Source organism: Diaporthe amygdali (genome assembly GCF_026229845.1).
Source record: "Diaporthe amygdali strain CAA958 chromosome Unknown NODE_1_length_4327563_cov_65_473760, whole genome shotgun sequence".
NCBI lineage: Eukaryota > Fungi > Ascomycota > Sordariomycetes > Diaporthales > Diaporthaceae > Diaporthe > Diaporthe amygdali.
In genome coordinates this window covers 569,927-586,041 of record NW_026517021.1, presented here as the reverse complement: position 1 = coordinate 586,041, position 16,115 = coordinate 569,927, and the positions used below count along the sequence as shown (strand labels likewise).

Below are 16,115 nucleotides of genomic sequence, written 5' to 3'. Positions count from 1 at the left end.
AGCCACTTATTTAGCCATTTGGAATTCTGTACTAGCTCCCGACTCCTATACTTGACTTCAAGCAGCATCCGCATAGTTCGAGTCTGGAGTTGCTCTGAGCCTACCTAGGTACTATTATTACCTGCAACAGAGATGTTGGGTTCATCTTATAAAAGAAACTCACTTTAAGGTCCTCAGACAGATTATGATCCATTGATACCTACAGTTCTACTTTTTGAACGACGTATTACTGCTACCAGCTGCTCCCGAGTTGTATGCATCAAATCTGACGCCCATCAGCGCCGCCTTCTTGCTCATATCATAGTTGTGGACACGCTTCAGGTAGTCACTGAACTCCTTCGACATGTCCACGGTCGCCTTGATATGTTCTTTCTTGATAACGATGCGTCCTTTCTCATCTTTCTGTCCCTGGGCTTCGGCAAGGGCAACCGCCACTTGGAATGCTAATGACGAACAGTCAATGAGTAAGCACAGAATAATAGTGATAAACCAAAGACGATTCAGAGACTTTCTCTTACCGTTCCTGATTTCTCTTCCGTTCCACTTCAAGTTCTGGAGCTCTGTGGACTGAACGTAGTCCTTTGCGGACGGGATGATGCGCATTGTACTCTCCCTATCCAACTCCAGCTTCTCGAAGAACGTTTCCCAGACCTTGATGCGCTGCTCAAACGTGAACTCGCCGTAGTATATGGGTACGTGGATGCGAGAGATGAAAGCCTCGTCGAAGGTTCCGACACGGTTCGTGGTTAAGAAAATGATCCCCTTGAAGTACTCTAAAGCCCGCAGGAACCCGGCCACCAAGTGATTGCGCACAAGATCTTGAGGCTGCCTCTCTTCCACTGCAGAATTTATATTTAGCCATCAAAACATCAAAGAGGAAGTTCCATTGGGAAAGAAGTCGAAGTAGACCACCATATGCCTCGTGCCTGTCTCGGAAAGTGCGGTCTAACCAAGGGCTCTGATTCAAGCAGTGAGACAGACCACACATATGGCGGATGCTTCTCCCAGGAGAATTTGAATTTCTATCCGGAAGCTGCTTACTGTAGATATCAGCCTCATCGATGAGGATGATGGCTCCCCATGCTTGGGCCATTTCGAACCAATTGATGAGGGCGCGCTCAACTTGAGTGGGCTCCACACCGATGTCAGAGCATGTCAAAGACAACAGAGGGCGCTTGGTGTAGTCTGCGATGCATTCTGTCGTAGTTTATCAGTGTTACTTTTCTGATTTCAAGCCGTTCAGGAATTTCCCCCTCACCTGCCGTATAAGTTTTCCCGACTCCAGGCTTCCCATGGAGGAGTATCGTGAGACCCTCCCCTTTTCCTTGGATAAAGTCGGCAGACCATGTCTTGGCTTCCTGCTTTGGCTTGACCGCTTTATGCACTGATGTGAGTTTGATGTACGATGTTTCGTCACGAGATCCTGGCTTCGCAGTGTCTCTTATGTACATCTCTGTGAGGTCCTTGATCATCTTCTTGGTTGCTTCATTCATTACGAGCTTTTCGAATAAAGCGGTGTCGAATGAAGGCTCTTGGAATCCAGATACGTGAAGGAAATCTATAAATTAAGTCTGCAGCTTAGTATTGGTTCCCTTTCTCCAAGGCTTGTATCTGTTGCCTACCCCAGGTCCTGGTCTTGAAAACAAAGGCTTGCACTGTCCTGGAGCATATGAAATACTGATGTTCTGTCAGCTCTTCGACAATATGAGAGTCCCAGCAGGAATATCCAGAGAACTTGGGCTCGACCGCATTTCGATAGATTTGCTCCTCACAGAGACTGCAAGGACAGATCTTGAAAGGTGCGGAGGGGTGAGCGGCCGTCTCTGCTAACACCAAGCTGGATTTTGTGGCACGATCGCATTCCTGCTCATATTCCAAAGTGTCATTGTCAACCATAACGAGGCTATTGTACTGGTTTCGTCGGCATTCTTAGTTTAATCCTTACTGTTTGTCGAACGCCCTGAAAGTGAGAACTCACCGTGGACCTTGGAAATGTCGATGTGATGCCATCGAATTGATAGCATTTTTTGCTGCGCTGAATATTGTACCACTTTCTACCACGGTCCACAAAATGCTTCCGGATGTCCTCTGCATCACCGGCGCCAATTTCTTTAGAATATGACAAACATTCGCATGGGAAGGCCACCAATGAGACAATCTCCTTCTCTCCGGCATATCTGCGTATTGATTGTTGGCAATAGCGAGGTCCTACCCATTCAGGGATGCCGCTCAGATTCCAGCATCGAAAGTCGTAATTATCGGCTACACCGTTTATCAATTGGAAATTGACAGCTTCGAGTACCCAAGGCTCATGTTCGCCGACGTCGTCAATGTCCACGTAGATGTCTGTTCCGGGTTTGTAGAGCAACCAAAGCATGTCGAAAGTGGCGTAGCCTCGTAAATGGCGTTCTCTCTCCAAGCTGACATCCTTCTGAACACGTTCATTCACGAAGTCCTGGACAATACCAATGTGTTTATAAGCATACCGATTCTGACAATTTATCAATCTATCATCAGACTGATGGACTGCCAAGCGGTTGCGATAGTCTGTGAGCTCTTTCTCGTAGAAGACAAATATGCAGTATGGCTCGTGTACTCTGATAGTATTCCCGGATAGACTCCTGTTCAAGTTTGCACGTTAGCCGGAATGAAGTATGTAGAGACATTAGGATTGAGCCTCGGAATGTTGAGCATGCTTCGGGGAACACGGCCCAGACTTCGGGTTCGAAGCCTGAATGACGGTGTCTTGCAGTCCAAACTCGGAGATGTAATGTAGATATCGAAAAGTCATACACGTTAGGGTAATAATCCACAACACATCTCAGGGCTTCGTTGACGGCAGGGGAGAGTATGGTGATGTAAGAAGCCCCTTTTAAATGCTCGTGATATTTCCGCGGGGTCCTGTGCGTTCCAGAGTCGGAATTCAATGCTTCTTTCGTATGGCGTACTTCAACATACTCCATGACGGTCGATTCTTCAAGAGTGACAGTAGCTTCATCTAGGTCTTCCATAGAGGCACCTCCTGGAGTCACAGAACTGATATACTCAATCCTGTACTTGATCCGGCCCGGGGCATCAGTTTTCGAAGCAGGATGCTCAGGCATGCCGGGAAGCTTTGTGTCCGAAGACCCCGTTGACATAGTGTTGATTCTATACCAGCTGTCAGTACTTTCAACTTAAGTCTTCTTTCCCAAGACAAATTTTGTGTGTAGAGATGGCTCACCTTATGAATGTACTGGGGATAGTCTATAGAGTCGATGGGCTCGAGGATGCGCGTGCTCGTGTGCACGCCACGTAACTGCCCCCTTACAAAGATTCAACTTGATGTATTGAAGGAAGCACTGAAGGGTAGATATCAGGGACAACTCGATTACCTGCAATTCAGAATTTGGATTCGGGAATCACAAGGCTCTCACCGGTGTGAGAGAAGAAGAGGGGACCTTGTTTGGATCTCAGTTCCAAAAGCCCGAGAGGCAGCTGAACTTCGCGCTCGGAGACGCAGCTTGGCGCATAATGGCCGCTGACTGATACAGCCACCCCGAAATATTGATCAGGGCGGAGTCAGATATTGAGGGTGGCACATAAAAGGGATATGTACCACTTAGCGTTGAAAGATTCGGGAAGTTGTGGTTACACCACTCACGATCACCTTCTAATTGGCCGCGATTTTGCATTGTGAGGCTGGATTCTCTGCACTTACTGACGAGTGGCTTATTTGCGAAGGAAAGATGGTCAGGCTAGCCTCCATACTCGGCCAATTAACTCTGTATAAAAGAGCGCCGAAAAGTTCGAACTCCGCGTGTGGAATGAATGCTACGTTCCACAACAGTTTGCGGCACTACAATTCGGGCACTACAATTCGGTCGCGAACCCCTCTTCAGCTCTAGCAGCTCTCTATTGGCATTGGTGTAACGTTCTTAGGCGTAATACAATCTTCGTCCTGATCCTCTCGCCCATTTTCTCTATCAACATTAAACCCCTCCAATCTCTATCACCCACATTCAACCCCTGCCCCATTGCTCTATGAGTGTATTATTACACGCTGTAATGATACAAGCGTCCCAGGGGGTGCAGGAAGATCCGCTGTAAGGCTCGTTATTGGCTTGAGAGCCCACTCGCCCAAAAGGAGACAACCCCCCGTGTTCATCTGGAAATCCATCATATCACGGACCAGCGATCTTCTTAAATCACCTTACCGACTCCTTTATCAAGATTACCAAGTCTTTCAATGATATGGCAAATATTTACTGCAATCCAACGCCTGGTGAACTGGTGAAGAGGTTCTCATGGGAAATGGAAAACAGAGAAAACCTCGACACTGACAGCGAGGAGTTCACACAACTTAGAATGGACTTCGTAAAGCAGACAAAAGTCAGTACAGGTGGAAAAGAAATGGAAATGCGGCGCCTCGAAGCGTACTTTTCCAAAACTGGGTAAGGGTGTTCCCCTTGGCAGGAAAAACAGACTTGGGAATGCAAAACTCATTGCTGATCTCCTGTTCTCTTGTCTTGAAGGCCAGGGGATGAGAAAGTCTTCGAAGAGACAAGAAACGAGTTGATCAAAGGCATGCGAGCCTTCCAGTCACTTGTTCCAGAGGAGCTCAGGACAACAGCCATCCCTGCGTCATGGTCAGATGTCGACACAGCAGTTTCGACGGTGCAGGAACATTGGGAATCCCAATCTCAAGGCAGTAAGACTTCACAAGCAAAGAAGTGGTTCAGAAAGATGTGCAATGGTCTGCACAACCACCGGGCGGCATTAGACCTGCTTCCCAAGGAGTCTGAGTACGTGTCTGTGATCGCCGGTGCGGTCACCTTGATCATCAAAGTAAGCTGAATTGCCATGCGTAGTCATCTCTGAAATCTAATGAATGTATTCACCACCCATCTTAGGCCTCGGCAAATTATACTAAGATCTCAGAGTCTTTCGTTAAGGGTGTGATCGCAATCAACGACGCCGTGGCTTTGGTGCAAGGAAATCAAGTCTACAACACACCACAGCTTCAACAGCTTTCCATGCGTCTTTACACGGGAGTTTTCAGCTACCTCAGAAAGTTCATGACCTGGTTTACAAGCAAGAGCAGGAAGAGATTATTGTGGAGCTTGAATGAGAACCTGGAGCAGACCTTCGCGGACGATCTGGAACAAGTGAAGAGCACCTCTGCCTTACTATCTCAGCAAATTCAACTGCACATGTCTATCGATGTTCGAATATCGAATTTGAAAATTGACAAGACAAATTGGGCCTTGAACTACCTGATATCTCTTATTCAAAATGAAGAGGCGCAAAGAAGGCTTCAAAGCGCAACCAGCGAGCGCTTCTTCGAGAAGCTCTTCCTCGAAAATTTCCAAAAGTCAAATGATGAGCTCAAAGAGGCATTATCCAACATGATGGACGGCTTCAAGGAAGTTATGAGACAGGCAGTATCAGGTGAGGCTATGGGAAACATCCTCGAGCGGCAAGCTTCCATCGAGCTTGACACCGGCGACCAACACTCGACTGCCTCCATAACGAGCTTAATCGACGATGCCCAGAACCAAATTTTGACGGATCAGAGCCTCAACTCAACGTCACAGCAAGAGGAGGATATAAAGCTCTGGTCGGCCCACTTAGAAGACCACTACAGCAGCGAGCAGGTCTACCCTTTTCCCGATGTGCCGCAACAATACTATGCAGAGACAGCTTTTGTCTCCAGGTTAAGCGCTTTCACGACAACATTAGAATCGCAGATCCTCTATGCAATGGCCCAATTCCAGCCCTCTGGCCGGAATCTACTGCGCTTTTCCGCGGCTAAATACGCCAACCTGGCGCGAACTCACGGCGTCCCGGTGATCTCATTTTTCTGCTCGCCTCTGCCGGATGAGCCGTGGCAGCTGACAGCTCTGTTGTATTCTCTGATCCGTCAGATCGTCGAGCTCCTAGGAGACGACATTCCGGCGTCGGCGCAGCTCACGAAGGCAAGATTCCAGCACCTCGACGGGAGCATGGATTCCTGGGACGAAGCCCTTCGCCTCTTCTCCGACCTGGTGAGGTGGATTCGGCTCCCTCAACTGTTGTTCGTCATCGATGGGGTAAATTTGCTGGGAAACGATTCCGAAGATGCCCTCCAGGAAAAGGTACGAGCTTTTGGGAGGGCTCTGAAGGAGCTCGCGCATCCTGGGGCGGTGACAGACTGTATCTTTAAAGTCCTCTTCACAACCGCCGGCCGGTCGAGTTCCCTTTTCGAGGAGCTAGATAGTGATCAGATTGTTATGTGCAATCTCTCGTCGTCAGTGGGGGCTGGTGGGGTTTCTCGAAAGTCACGACGCTTCCTTCTGTATTAGCTAGAAGCTAGATGAGTAGGTTTGCGATATTGAAACAAGATGTCGATCCATCATTATATGGCGCATCCCAGCAGATGAATCAGCGAAGAAAGATAACTACAATTCGGCTTGAAAATGCTCAGGTAGACAACGACCCACCTCCGCCGGTTCGCATTAATTGTTGGTAACACAGCCATGTCGCCAACAAGCCTATTCAGAACTCACGTGCGATGGAATCATAAAGTATTGAGCTCGTCGAACGCGAACAACGAGGGTGAGGTGTTGTCGGCTGAAAAGTCCAACAGAAATCATTGTTTCAATCTTAGCTCCCTTTCCGAGAATCATGGACAAAGTGAGATTGACGAGGAAGAGCTTCAGTACAGATTGTGGTGGCTGTATTGAGATCAAGCATCACTGGCCTTAAATAATAAGGCCGTGCTACACAGAGGCTGATTTGTCCAAATGACAACTTTGGGATAGGAGAGACAATGTCCAAGAACATACCAAGAAGCGATGGTGGAGCTGCTTTAATCAACGAAAAATAGAACAGAGGGTGGGCCCAAAGTCAGGCAATAAGGGGAGAATCCAATAAAGCTGCCCACCCTCTTTGAAATAAAGAAACACTATTTTGCAGACCAAAAAAATCCTGCTGAATCGTGTTGCCAGGCCCCTGGGCCCCCATAAGCGCCTTGGGCCCCAAGGATCGATCCTGCCAAGAAGCACATCAACAGGAGGAACGCTTTGATGTTTTGAAGGATTCAACAAACTGCCCACGCGATTGGTCTTTAGCACCTGTGAAAAGCACCGGTCCGCAGCTTCGGGCCGGCTTTTTATATCTCGGGGTCCGATTTAGGTCTTGCGGTGGGCCATATTAGCTATAGACATCGCAACCTGAATGAAGCCAAAGACAAAGGAGCACTGACCAGGCTTCTCGGGCGAGCTTTGCGGGCTCTTTTGGCTTACCTGGGGGCCGTTCCTCAAACGACTCCTACCAGACTGAAATAAACATCTATAGTATGGGCCTTGAAAAGGCATAGCTTTGATGCGATGTAGCTCAGACTTGAGCAATACTTAAATTGGGCGATCCGCAGATCTGGATTGGAAATCTTCTGACATTATCAATAATACAATAACAACACTCCCAACAACACTTTCGCAAATAAAAGTACGGCAGATTATCTCACAATTACACCCAACCCTTAGAGTCTTCACATTTATCCTCAACAATTAAAATGCCTGCCCCTCCCAAAGCTGCACCCAAGGCCGCCCCCGTCTGGAACGGTGCGCTCAAGGACACTCAGGGAGGCACACCTGACAGCCTCGACCTCGTGCCAAAGACAGCAGCGACATATGGGGTGTCGCTGACCAACCCCCAAGACCTCAAACAGAACTGCGTCTCGTGCTGCTTGACGCGCATGGAGAACTACCGCAACGTCAACGACTTCTGGAAGGCCACCGTCCGGGACCCGCCGCCGAACCGGCCCCTGACGTTGGAGGAGACGATCAAGCTAACGCGGCGGACGGGCTGGGAGTACAACAGCAAGAAGTTCAAGTCGACGCCCGCTGCGGGATCCACCAAGGCGTATACGGCGTGGCAGTACCTGGATAAGTTCTACCTGCACAAACTTCCGCCTTACGACGACACGTATATGCTGCTGTTCCGGCTCCCCAACGGCAGGGGCCACGCCATCAACCTGCACTACACCGCGTGCCCGCCTACTGGGAACAAGGTTCCCGGGATCGATAAGATGGATTACATGGCGCACTGGAAATTTAGGGACTACCAGCACAGCGACAACGGGGAGGCGTTTAACGTAAAGGTGCTACAGTCGGCGACGGAGATTATCGTCATGGGCCGGTATACTGTTGTTGGTGGCGACTCGGCCAAGGCTCAACAGCTCTACAACGCGTGGAAGGCACGAGGAAAGGCTTTGCCTCCAATCTAATGCACCTGATTTAGTGCTATCTGGCGCGAGATATGGAGGATTGCATTATGGCTGGGGCGGTTGTTTCGAGAGTAGAGCCAGCGGGAGGTCTTGCTGGACAAGGGCACTGTTACATCCATAGCATTTGAAGGTCAATTCATTTTTGATTGTTTGAAACGAATTATGAAGCTGGGAAATTGTGCCAATACCGGGACTAGCTTCGAAGGATAACAATTGATCATGATCGATGACTTGAAAGAAGTCCATCCCAGGCTTTGATGTCTACCGGCTCATTGCTTGAAGCTGGCCAGGTTCAACATCAAGGGCGCCAGAAGCAGCATAAATGCATCCTCTGAGCTTAACCAGGTCCCCCTTCAAGTACAGAATGTTGAATCGCTTACAACCTAGAGTAGCTGTTTTACTCTTTTCGGCCGCATTGATCTGAAGTCAGTCCTGAATCCAAGGCAGGTGTCGCCATGCTGATATAATGAAACCTAGAGGCAAGCTTGGTTGCAAAGTCACCACTTTGCAACATTTCTTCGTCGGTGATCAGACCAGAATCCAATATCTCGTCCATATGTTCGTTGCAAAAAGACCTCAACAGATATCCTGAAGCTTCTATCAAAAGACGTGCCGAAAGGCAGGACGCGCTGTGGCACCGTATAGGGTTGACACTCGTGAGGATGGTATCTTCGATGACCTGGTTTTTATTTTTGACCTATGTACACGGCATACTCGCTTACTTGTCTGTATCCTGGATTGCAGCTGACTATTTAAACAGATAGTTGTGATTGCCTGCGTCTGTGTACTTCTTGAGCAGTGAGAAGGCGATTTTGATGACCAGAGAAGACTCAAGGAAGTGAGACAACTATATTTTAATCGATGGTGACTTAGCCTCTGTCATATAAACACGTTCCCTCAGTATCATATGCCGATGTGCGCCTGAAGACCACTGTTTCACGAACAGGGTCGCTTCCATTAAAAGAGTCTCTGGCATAGTTTAGTGACTCCAAATGCTTGATCTTTAATGTATGTATTGTTTAAAATATGCTTCTCAAGGATATGTCATGTTCCGCAAGTTACAGTTTTCAAAGAGTCCAAGATACAATGCAAGTCATGCGTAAGAGAGAGGCAACAGAAGCAATGACTTCAACAAAATTCATAATTTGATATTCTACTCCAGAACTCTCACCAGATTCGAGAACACGAATATTGCACTGGCACCACGCTCTCTGTATCTTGCTGACCCCTCTGACCCCAAGTATCGACCAACAAGAGTTTGAACACAGGATGGCTCTCACATAGTCACCAGCACCGCCGGGATGCCATCCAACCAGCAAATGATGTCGACAGCATTTGCCCCGAGCCAGTCACACATCCGGCCATCTTCGTCCGAGAAGCATTGGCACACCGAGACCGGACGTAATAAAGCCATGGCATCATCTTCTGACACGCAGTCTATCGTCTACAAGCAGCCTGCCTGGCAGCAGAACATTGCATACGGGCCCTCCTGCCAACGAGACTGACCGTCTCCTTTCTAAGAAGCAGGGATACGGCACCAGCAGCAGCAGTAGTAGTGGTTCAAAGCAGTATGTCGGCAATGGCAAGGGTAAGAGTCAACGCAGCCGCAAGCACGACAACGGCAAAAAGAGTAAGCGTGGAAGCGGGAAAAGGTAGAACCGTGACAATTGACGCTGAGTCGGAATTGGGGTGGCTAGGCACTTGTTGGAATGTGAGGATGACATCAGTTCCAGTTTGGAAAATTACATTTAAAGCTTAGGAACCGGGCACATTGGACGGAGTGTAATCGAGCGTCTGTATAAGATATAGAAAGTGATAGCCACCTGAACGAAACAGTGTCGTTTCCGCTCTGATTATCCGCGAGATTCACCAGACTTTTGCTGACCAGGGAGGATAGATACTCATTACGCATGAGGTCTGTGTCGTAAAAAAACAAAAGAAGAATTAATTTACAAGGACTTCAGGACCTTCCAAAAGATGAACACACCCATAACACACGCAAAAAGTGATCCACCAAGACAATGTCGATGTCCTCTCACTGTGATAAGTTGTACTTCCACTGGACTATGGCACATACATAGGTAACCATGTATGCATACAGCCCACGGATCAAGTACCATGAGGATATTACTGGAATAACTAGTGGTTCTAACCAGAAATTATGTAGCTCAGAGGTTTCTCAGAAGAACGAACCACGGTGATAGTGCGATATTGCTCTCAATGTTCACGAGAACAACAACAACACAGCAACTAAGAGACATCACCCTGGAGAGAAACACCGCCTCAGTGATCCCAGCCTGGTCCCACAGCAGCACATCTCGCAACGACCTTCCAACACAGGCAACACACAAGAACCACACGCATCGAATTTCCACGGAGGAGCAGCTCCCATCAACAGAACACCCCAGTCATTCGCCGACCAACCTGGTGCTCCCAAGCGGATGGGGCCGCCCTCGTGCGCGACGAAGACCACATACACAGACCTGCGGCCGTTGAGGCCACCCGAACAAAGCCCGCAAGCGAGGGCTACACAGCGGCCCCTCGGACTCTGGCGGCACACGACCAATCGCGAGATAAATTACACACGGCATGGGGGTGGCAAGCAAGCAGCCGGGCTGCACGAGGAGGGGAAGGAGCAGGTGAAGGAGGACGAGGCAGCCATGATGCGATCACCGCATACATACATCGATACATGCACACCCAGATGCAGATACAGATACATAGCCGACAAGCGCCAGGCAGCGCGGCAGAGAGAGGTCGCACATATACATACACACACACAGACATACATACATACGAGACAGACATGCAGAACGAATGCATGAATTGTACAGATTAGCCCCAATTGGACGGCTTGAGTTCGCCGTTCTCCGGAAGCGAGGAATCCTTCCTCGGTCTACGTTGCCCACCCCACGTGTCGAATATGCACGTCAAGCCTGTATTTCCCTGCTAGGAGGATTGAGGAATGGTCTCTTTTATCTGTCTGCCTGGAGGCCGGCCGGGGGGCTTGATCTGTCAATGTCCGGTACGGCTAGATGTGCGTGCTCGCTGGGTTGCCACGTAGGAATGGAGGAAGGATGGCGGGGGACGGATGGAGGGGAGGAGGGATGGTGGTGTTGGATGGATGAACGAATGAGTCGATTGGTAGGTAGGATGGGTTGCGCCGGCCGAAGGCTGTTGCGATTGGCGGCGATATCTCGGCAGCGCCCGCACTCTCTCAACTTACAACGGCGCTCATCGATTTTCCCCCAGCGCACAGCAGGACCGTCTGTGGCTGCAGCAGCTGCAACGGATAGCATCATTAAAACACAGCACGCACGCAGGCTACAGCGTGGCTTGACCGGCACGACGTGGGAGGGCAAAAAGGGAAGGGGGGACAGAAGGGGGATATTTGATGATGTGACGCTTGTCACGGACCGGTTGCCATCCGGGGGCAGCTGAGTTTGGGGGCCAAAAAGACAGTCGGCCGTTCTGGACGCAGGGTGAGAGATTAGGATGGTCACTTGAGGTGGCCCCCAAGCTTCGAGAGCATCGCCGGCAGTGGCCGTGACGTGGTAGATCGATATTAGCTGGTCTGATGTTGAGCATCGAACCTAAAGCCGGGGAGCATAAACAAAAGCTTAATAAGAAGCCGTAATAAAGCAAGTAGTCGGCGGTGAGGCTGGAATCGATGGCGAGTCGAAGACGCCCACGCAATCATTCTCGAAGAGGGAACATCATTCGGGAAGGGCACAAAGGGAAGTAGACTCGGACTTGATAACCCTTTTCGGCTGATCTGGACAAGCATCGGGCCAACCACGTTGGGTCGCGCGGCTTGATGCAGCCAGGGAACATTGCCAGCCCTTGCCCCCAAAACATTTTGGGCTGAGTGATTTGCGGTGATGGGAAGAGCGGCTGCCGAATACTGTTGCTAGTGGCTCTCGGTCCAATGCAACGCCAAAGGTCACTGCATCTCGATACTACCTGGGCAGCACTTGAGCGAGTGAAGCACGCGTGGAAGCTTTTCGCAGCACGAGGGCGACACGAGCGAGCGCAGCGCCTGGGCTGAACATCGGAAAGATGGATCCCGACTGGGCGGGCCGGCACTCCACGAAAGTTGTCCGGGGCCTTTTGCGCCAAAGCAGTGGCCAGGAGCGGGCCTCTGCAGGCGGGAGACCGTGCTTGAGCCCTGAACGGTCAAGTCTGTGTACTTCTGTGGAGATGCAAATCTGCAAGCTCGGCGGGACCCCGGAGTGGTTCGTCTGGCCAGCAAAAGTACCCTACCTAGACTCTCCACTCAGCCCGTATCTGTGTCATCCACGTGGAAGACGAGATGGAGGCAACGTAGTGGGTGACAATGTGGTAGGGAAGCAGAGACCTAGCTGTCTCGCAAGTTGATTAATGGGACAAGAAGACAGTCGTGATGGCTGCTCTCATTTGTCCAAGACTCGTGAGAAACAAGATTGACGGGCTCTATACGTGCTAGTGGCATCGACATTGCGAATCCTTCAAAAGCATCCGAATCCTGCGGCGCAGGTACGAGGCTCAAAATGCATAGCTCCCTCCGCCTTAGCAGCCGACCTGCCCCGCTCGAGGGCACTGGCACTGACGCTGATGCAAGGGGAGATAAAGGCCGAGAACACATGTTGGATGATCGTGGATGGTATTGGCGCCAACAATTGGATGTCGACGAAGACGGGCAATTTAGACCAGCCTGACTGAGTAGGGAGGTCGTTAGGTGCTGTTGGCTGAACAAGCATCGTTGGCCAACCCTGCTATGGCAAGTTGAGGGCCAGCTGAAGTGAGGCTCTCAGGCCTCACCGATGTGGGTTCCGTGACCGTGCGTGGGCAAGGTGGGCAGGGTGACCTTGCCACACCGAGGGAGGACGAGATCAAGAATGCCCTGGCGATATGCCTTGAGGCGAGTGTTGGAGCCTGGAGGGAAGTTTCACCTTTTAATATCTCTTTCGAGCGTGTTGATCCTTGAGGCCAGAGCGGATGACAATGGTGATCGTCAGAACCATCATTATCATATCACTCGTGCATGCAGCTGTGGACGGCCTCCCGAGGCAAGACCCGACATGAGACCCCCAAGTTGAGGGCCCACGATCCATCGACCCCGTCGCCGATGCGACTCATGCACCGGGCAGTCGGTACGGTACGCAAGGCAGGTCGATGCATTCTGCTGTCATCACCTTGAATTTGCCCAGGAAGGATGCGTGTTTCGGGTTGCTCTCCGTCGATTTCTGCGCAGCTGGAAGGATGAGATGACGACAGGACGGCCCTAGGTATGTTGCAGCACGCAGCACCGTGTCTCTGGGCGTGGGATGTGGCCGGCTGGTTTGTGTATGTGTATATGTATCACGGCACCGGTGTAACGAGGAGTGCGGTGCACAAGTCGGAGGAATAGCCAGAGCGGGCCCGATGGAGGTGCCACCGCGTCAGCTAATCTGGGCGGAAGGGCATGCCTCGCTGGCTTGCTGGCTTGCTGGCTCGCCGACTCGCAGGCTCGCAGGTGTGTCTAGGCCCCCAGGGCCCCCAGCGGATGGTGATTGGGCCGGGCAGATGCTGTCATTGCGCAGGAAGGACAGGGGGATTCGAAATCCTTCGCGCAGTTTTGGGTTACCAGCAGACCAGGAATGCAGCAGAAAAATCGGCAATGTACGTGGTGGGCTCCGGTGGCCCTGGTGGCTCGTGTGATTTCGTGTGGTTCCAAGGGGTCAACCAACGTGCATGTTGGTTGGTAGTGGCTCTTGTCTACGTTGCATCGGATAAAAGTTGAGTGTGATGGTCTGGGATGAAAGGAGATGGAGATGTTGGTGTTGGTGTTTCCAGGATGGGGAGATGGAGATGGTGGAGAAATGATTATCGGTCAGTACCTGGGCTCGAGCTGGGTAGCGTTGGGGTGCAGCTGCACAGACATTGACTGATTGACAGACAGACAGACACAGACACACAGAACTGACAGAACTGACAGCAGGCAAAAGACACGACTGTGAGAGCAGGTGCGGGTGCTGGTGCTGGTGCTGATGCTGGTGCGGGGTACGTACCTCCTGCACGACAGTAGCACAAAAAGGTACGTATCTGGGCAGGTGGGGAAGTCCAAAGCCGCTAGGGGAACAGCCGAGAAGGAGCCACGTCTGATTGGAGGACCTGCCTCACTTAACCGCGCAAGATACGTATCGCCTACAGAACGGCCCCGGATTGGGCCGACACAGCCGACGTTCCTTCCTCCGGGCCCGCAGGTCCCCAGGTACCAAAATGTCTGCCTGGAAGTACCCTTGCACTGCTTCTGCGTGGGCGTCAGGGCCTTCAGGGCTGCAGGAGGTACTTGGTTGACACGGCAAGGGCACTGCTGACGGGCTATATCCAGATGGGCAGGGCAGGGGCAGGGCGGGGCAGGACAGGGAATGCAAGGGAAGGAGCTCAGCCCCCGGCCCGTCATGACTGCTGTTGCTGCTGCTGTTTGTGGGTGTTTCTGTTTCTGTTTCTTTTTTCGTTGCTGATGCTGATGCTGTGCAGCGTCCCTGGGCCCTGGGCCTGAGCTCTGAGCTCTGAGCAGCCCACTGCTGGAGATTTTGCACCTGCCCGCCAACCCGCCTTGCATCGTGACTGAAGCTTCCAATCCCGAGCTCACACATCCATACCCACTCATCTCAACAGGGCGAGCACGTCGATCACGTTGAATGTTCATGTTTTCGTCCATGTTCCTGTCTACAACCTTACTATCCATGGCCTGCTGTCAAAAACCAGGACAGGCCTGTCTGAACAGCAACCATCGTCGCTGTGATCAACTCCAACTGTTCCATCAGTTTGCAGTATCCTGTGTGGTGTATGCGACGGTTCCATCGCGTGCCTAACACGACCCAACGGCTCGTCTGGAGAGGTCTCGCCACGATCCACAGTATTCTTCGATGTGGCGATTTTGGAGGCTCAAACGCTGGTCCCTGGCCCCCGGACGCGGCCCAGACTGACATGATGAATTGATCTTGGGCAGGCCCGTGGAATGGGCCGCCCTCGTCCACTTTCTCGCCCCCAACCCGACGACCACGTCCTCAGTCTTACAGTACGACACCCGTGTCTGTATCTGTATCTGCATCTGTGTCTGTGTCTCCTGCTGCCGCTGCCGCTGCCCCCGCCGCCGCCGCCGCTTGCTGCAAGCAATCTGTGTGCAGGCAGACAGACAGACCGACCGATCGTGTCTCTCGACAGGGGTTGGCCTCGAGACGCATGCTCGCCGGCTGGTGACTTAGATCTACCGGTACTTGCATACACGCACACGCGTACAACACATCACAGTACATACCGTCATTGCTCAGTCTCGTTGTAGCACAATCGAGGCTGAGGTGAGCTCGGCCTCGATCCCGCTGCGTGCCAGAGAGTCCACTTCAACATGGCCGAAGCCTGTCGTCATGTCAGGACAGCCACATCCTGTGGCCCATCCCATCTCACGGCCTCAGGACATGAAGGACCTCAATCACCAGGTCCATGTCTAATGTCTGGGTCGATTGAGGTTGTCGAGGTGCAGCTTCGGATCCAGATGGTGGAGGTTTTCGACCACGACGCCACAAATCCAAGCCATCGACAACGTCTTCGCGAAGGCGGTGGAATTCCGGTCTTACTTGCATGGCCAGGTTCCTTTTAGCACCCGGCCTTCGCCTCAGGACTTTCCAAATCCCCCTGGGCGCATCAGCAGTAGCAGCAGTAGCAGCGGCATCAGCATCAGCAATAGCAATAGCAATAGCAATACTGCACGCATCATCAGCAGCCCACTCACATCAGCTTCTCACTAGACCACTCCAAATTCACACCCACCCATCCCACCCACCAGCTCTACCACCCTGGTGCCTGCTAAGCAGCCGAGTCGCACCCGCATGTCCAGGTATCC

General features: G+C 51.4%; 4 protein-coding genes across 4 annotated transcripts; 3 read left to right on the top strand and 1 right to left on the bottom strand.

Moving 5' to 3' along the window:
* Nucleotides 1-207: 207 nt before the first annotated feature.
* Nucleotides 208-3,140, bottom strand: J7T55_005732 (uncharacterized protein; the record flags this gene model as incomplete). Its single annotated transcript, XM_053136549.1, has 7 exons — nucleotides 208-443; nucleotides 519-839; nucleotides 1,042-1,197; nucleotides 1,259-1,558; nucleotides 1,623-1,863; nucleotides 1,979-2,621; nucleotides 2,794-3,140. The coding sequence occupies 7 exons, from the start codon at nucleotides 3,138-3,140 to the stop codon at nucleotides 208-210; spliced, it is 2,244 nt and encodes a 747-aa protein (XP_053000503.1).
* A 1,153-nt stretch (nucleotides 3,141-4,293) lies between these two features.
* Nucleotides 4,294-6,323, top strand: J7T55_005731 (uncharacterized protein; the record flags this gene model as incomplete). Its single annotated transcript, XM_053136537.1, has 3 exons — nucleotides 4,294-4,433; nucleotides 4,515-4,827; nucleotides 4,893-6,323. The coding sequence occupies 3 exons, from the start codon at nucleotides 4,294-4,296 to the stop codon at nucleotides 6,321-6,323; spliced, it is 1,884 nt and encodes a 627-aa protein (XP_053000502.1).
* Nucleotides 6,324-7,534: 1,211 nt separating this feature from the next.
* J7T55_005730 (uncharacterized protein) lies at nucleotides 7,535-8,248 on the top strand (the record flags this gene model as incomplete). The annotated part of the gene is made up of 1 exon (XM_053136526.1): nucleotides 7,535-8,248. The coding sequence occupies one exon, from the start codon at nucleotides 7,535-7,537 to the stop codon at nucleotides 8,246-8,248; it is 714 nt and encodes a 237-aa protein (XP_053000501.1).
* Nucleotides 8,249-9,549: 1,301 nt separating this feature from the next.
* J7T55_005729 (uncharacterized protein) lies at nucleotides 9,550-9,753 on the top strand (the record flags this gene model as incomplete). Its single annotated transcript, XM_053136515.1, has 1 exon — nucleotides 9,550-9,753. The coding sequence occupies one exon, from the start codon at nucleotides 9,550-9,552 to the stop codon at nucleotides 9,751-9,753; it is 204 nt and encodes a 67-aa protein (XP_053000500.1).
* Nucleotides 9,754-16,115: the final 6,362 nt, after the last annotated feature.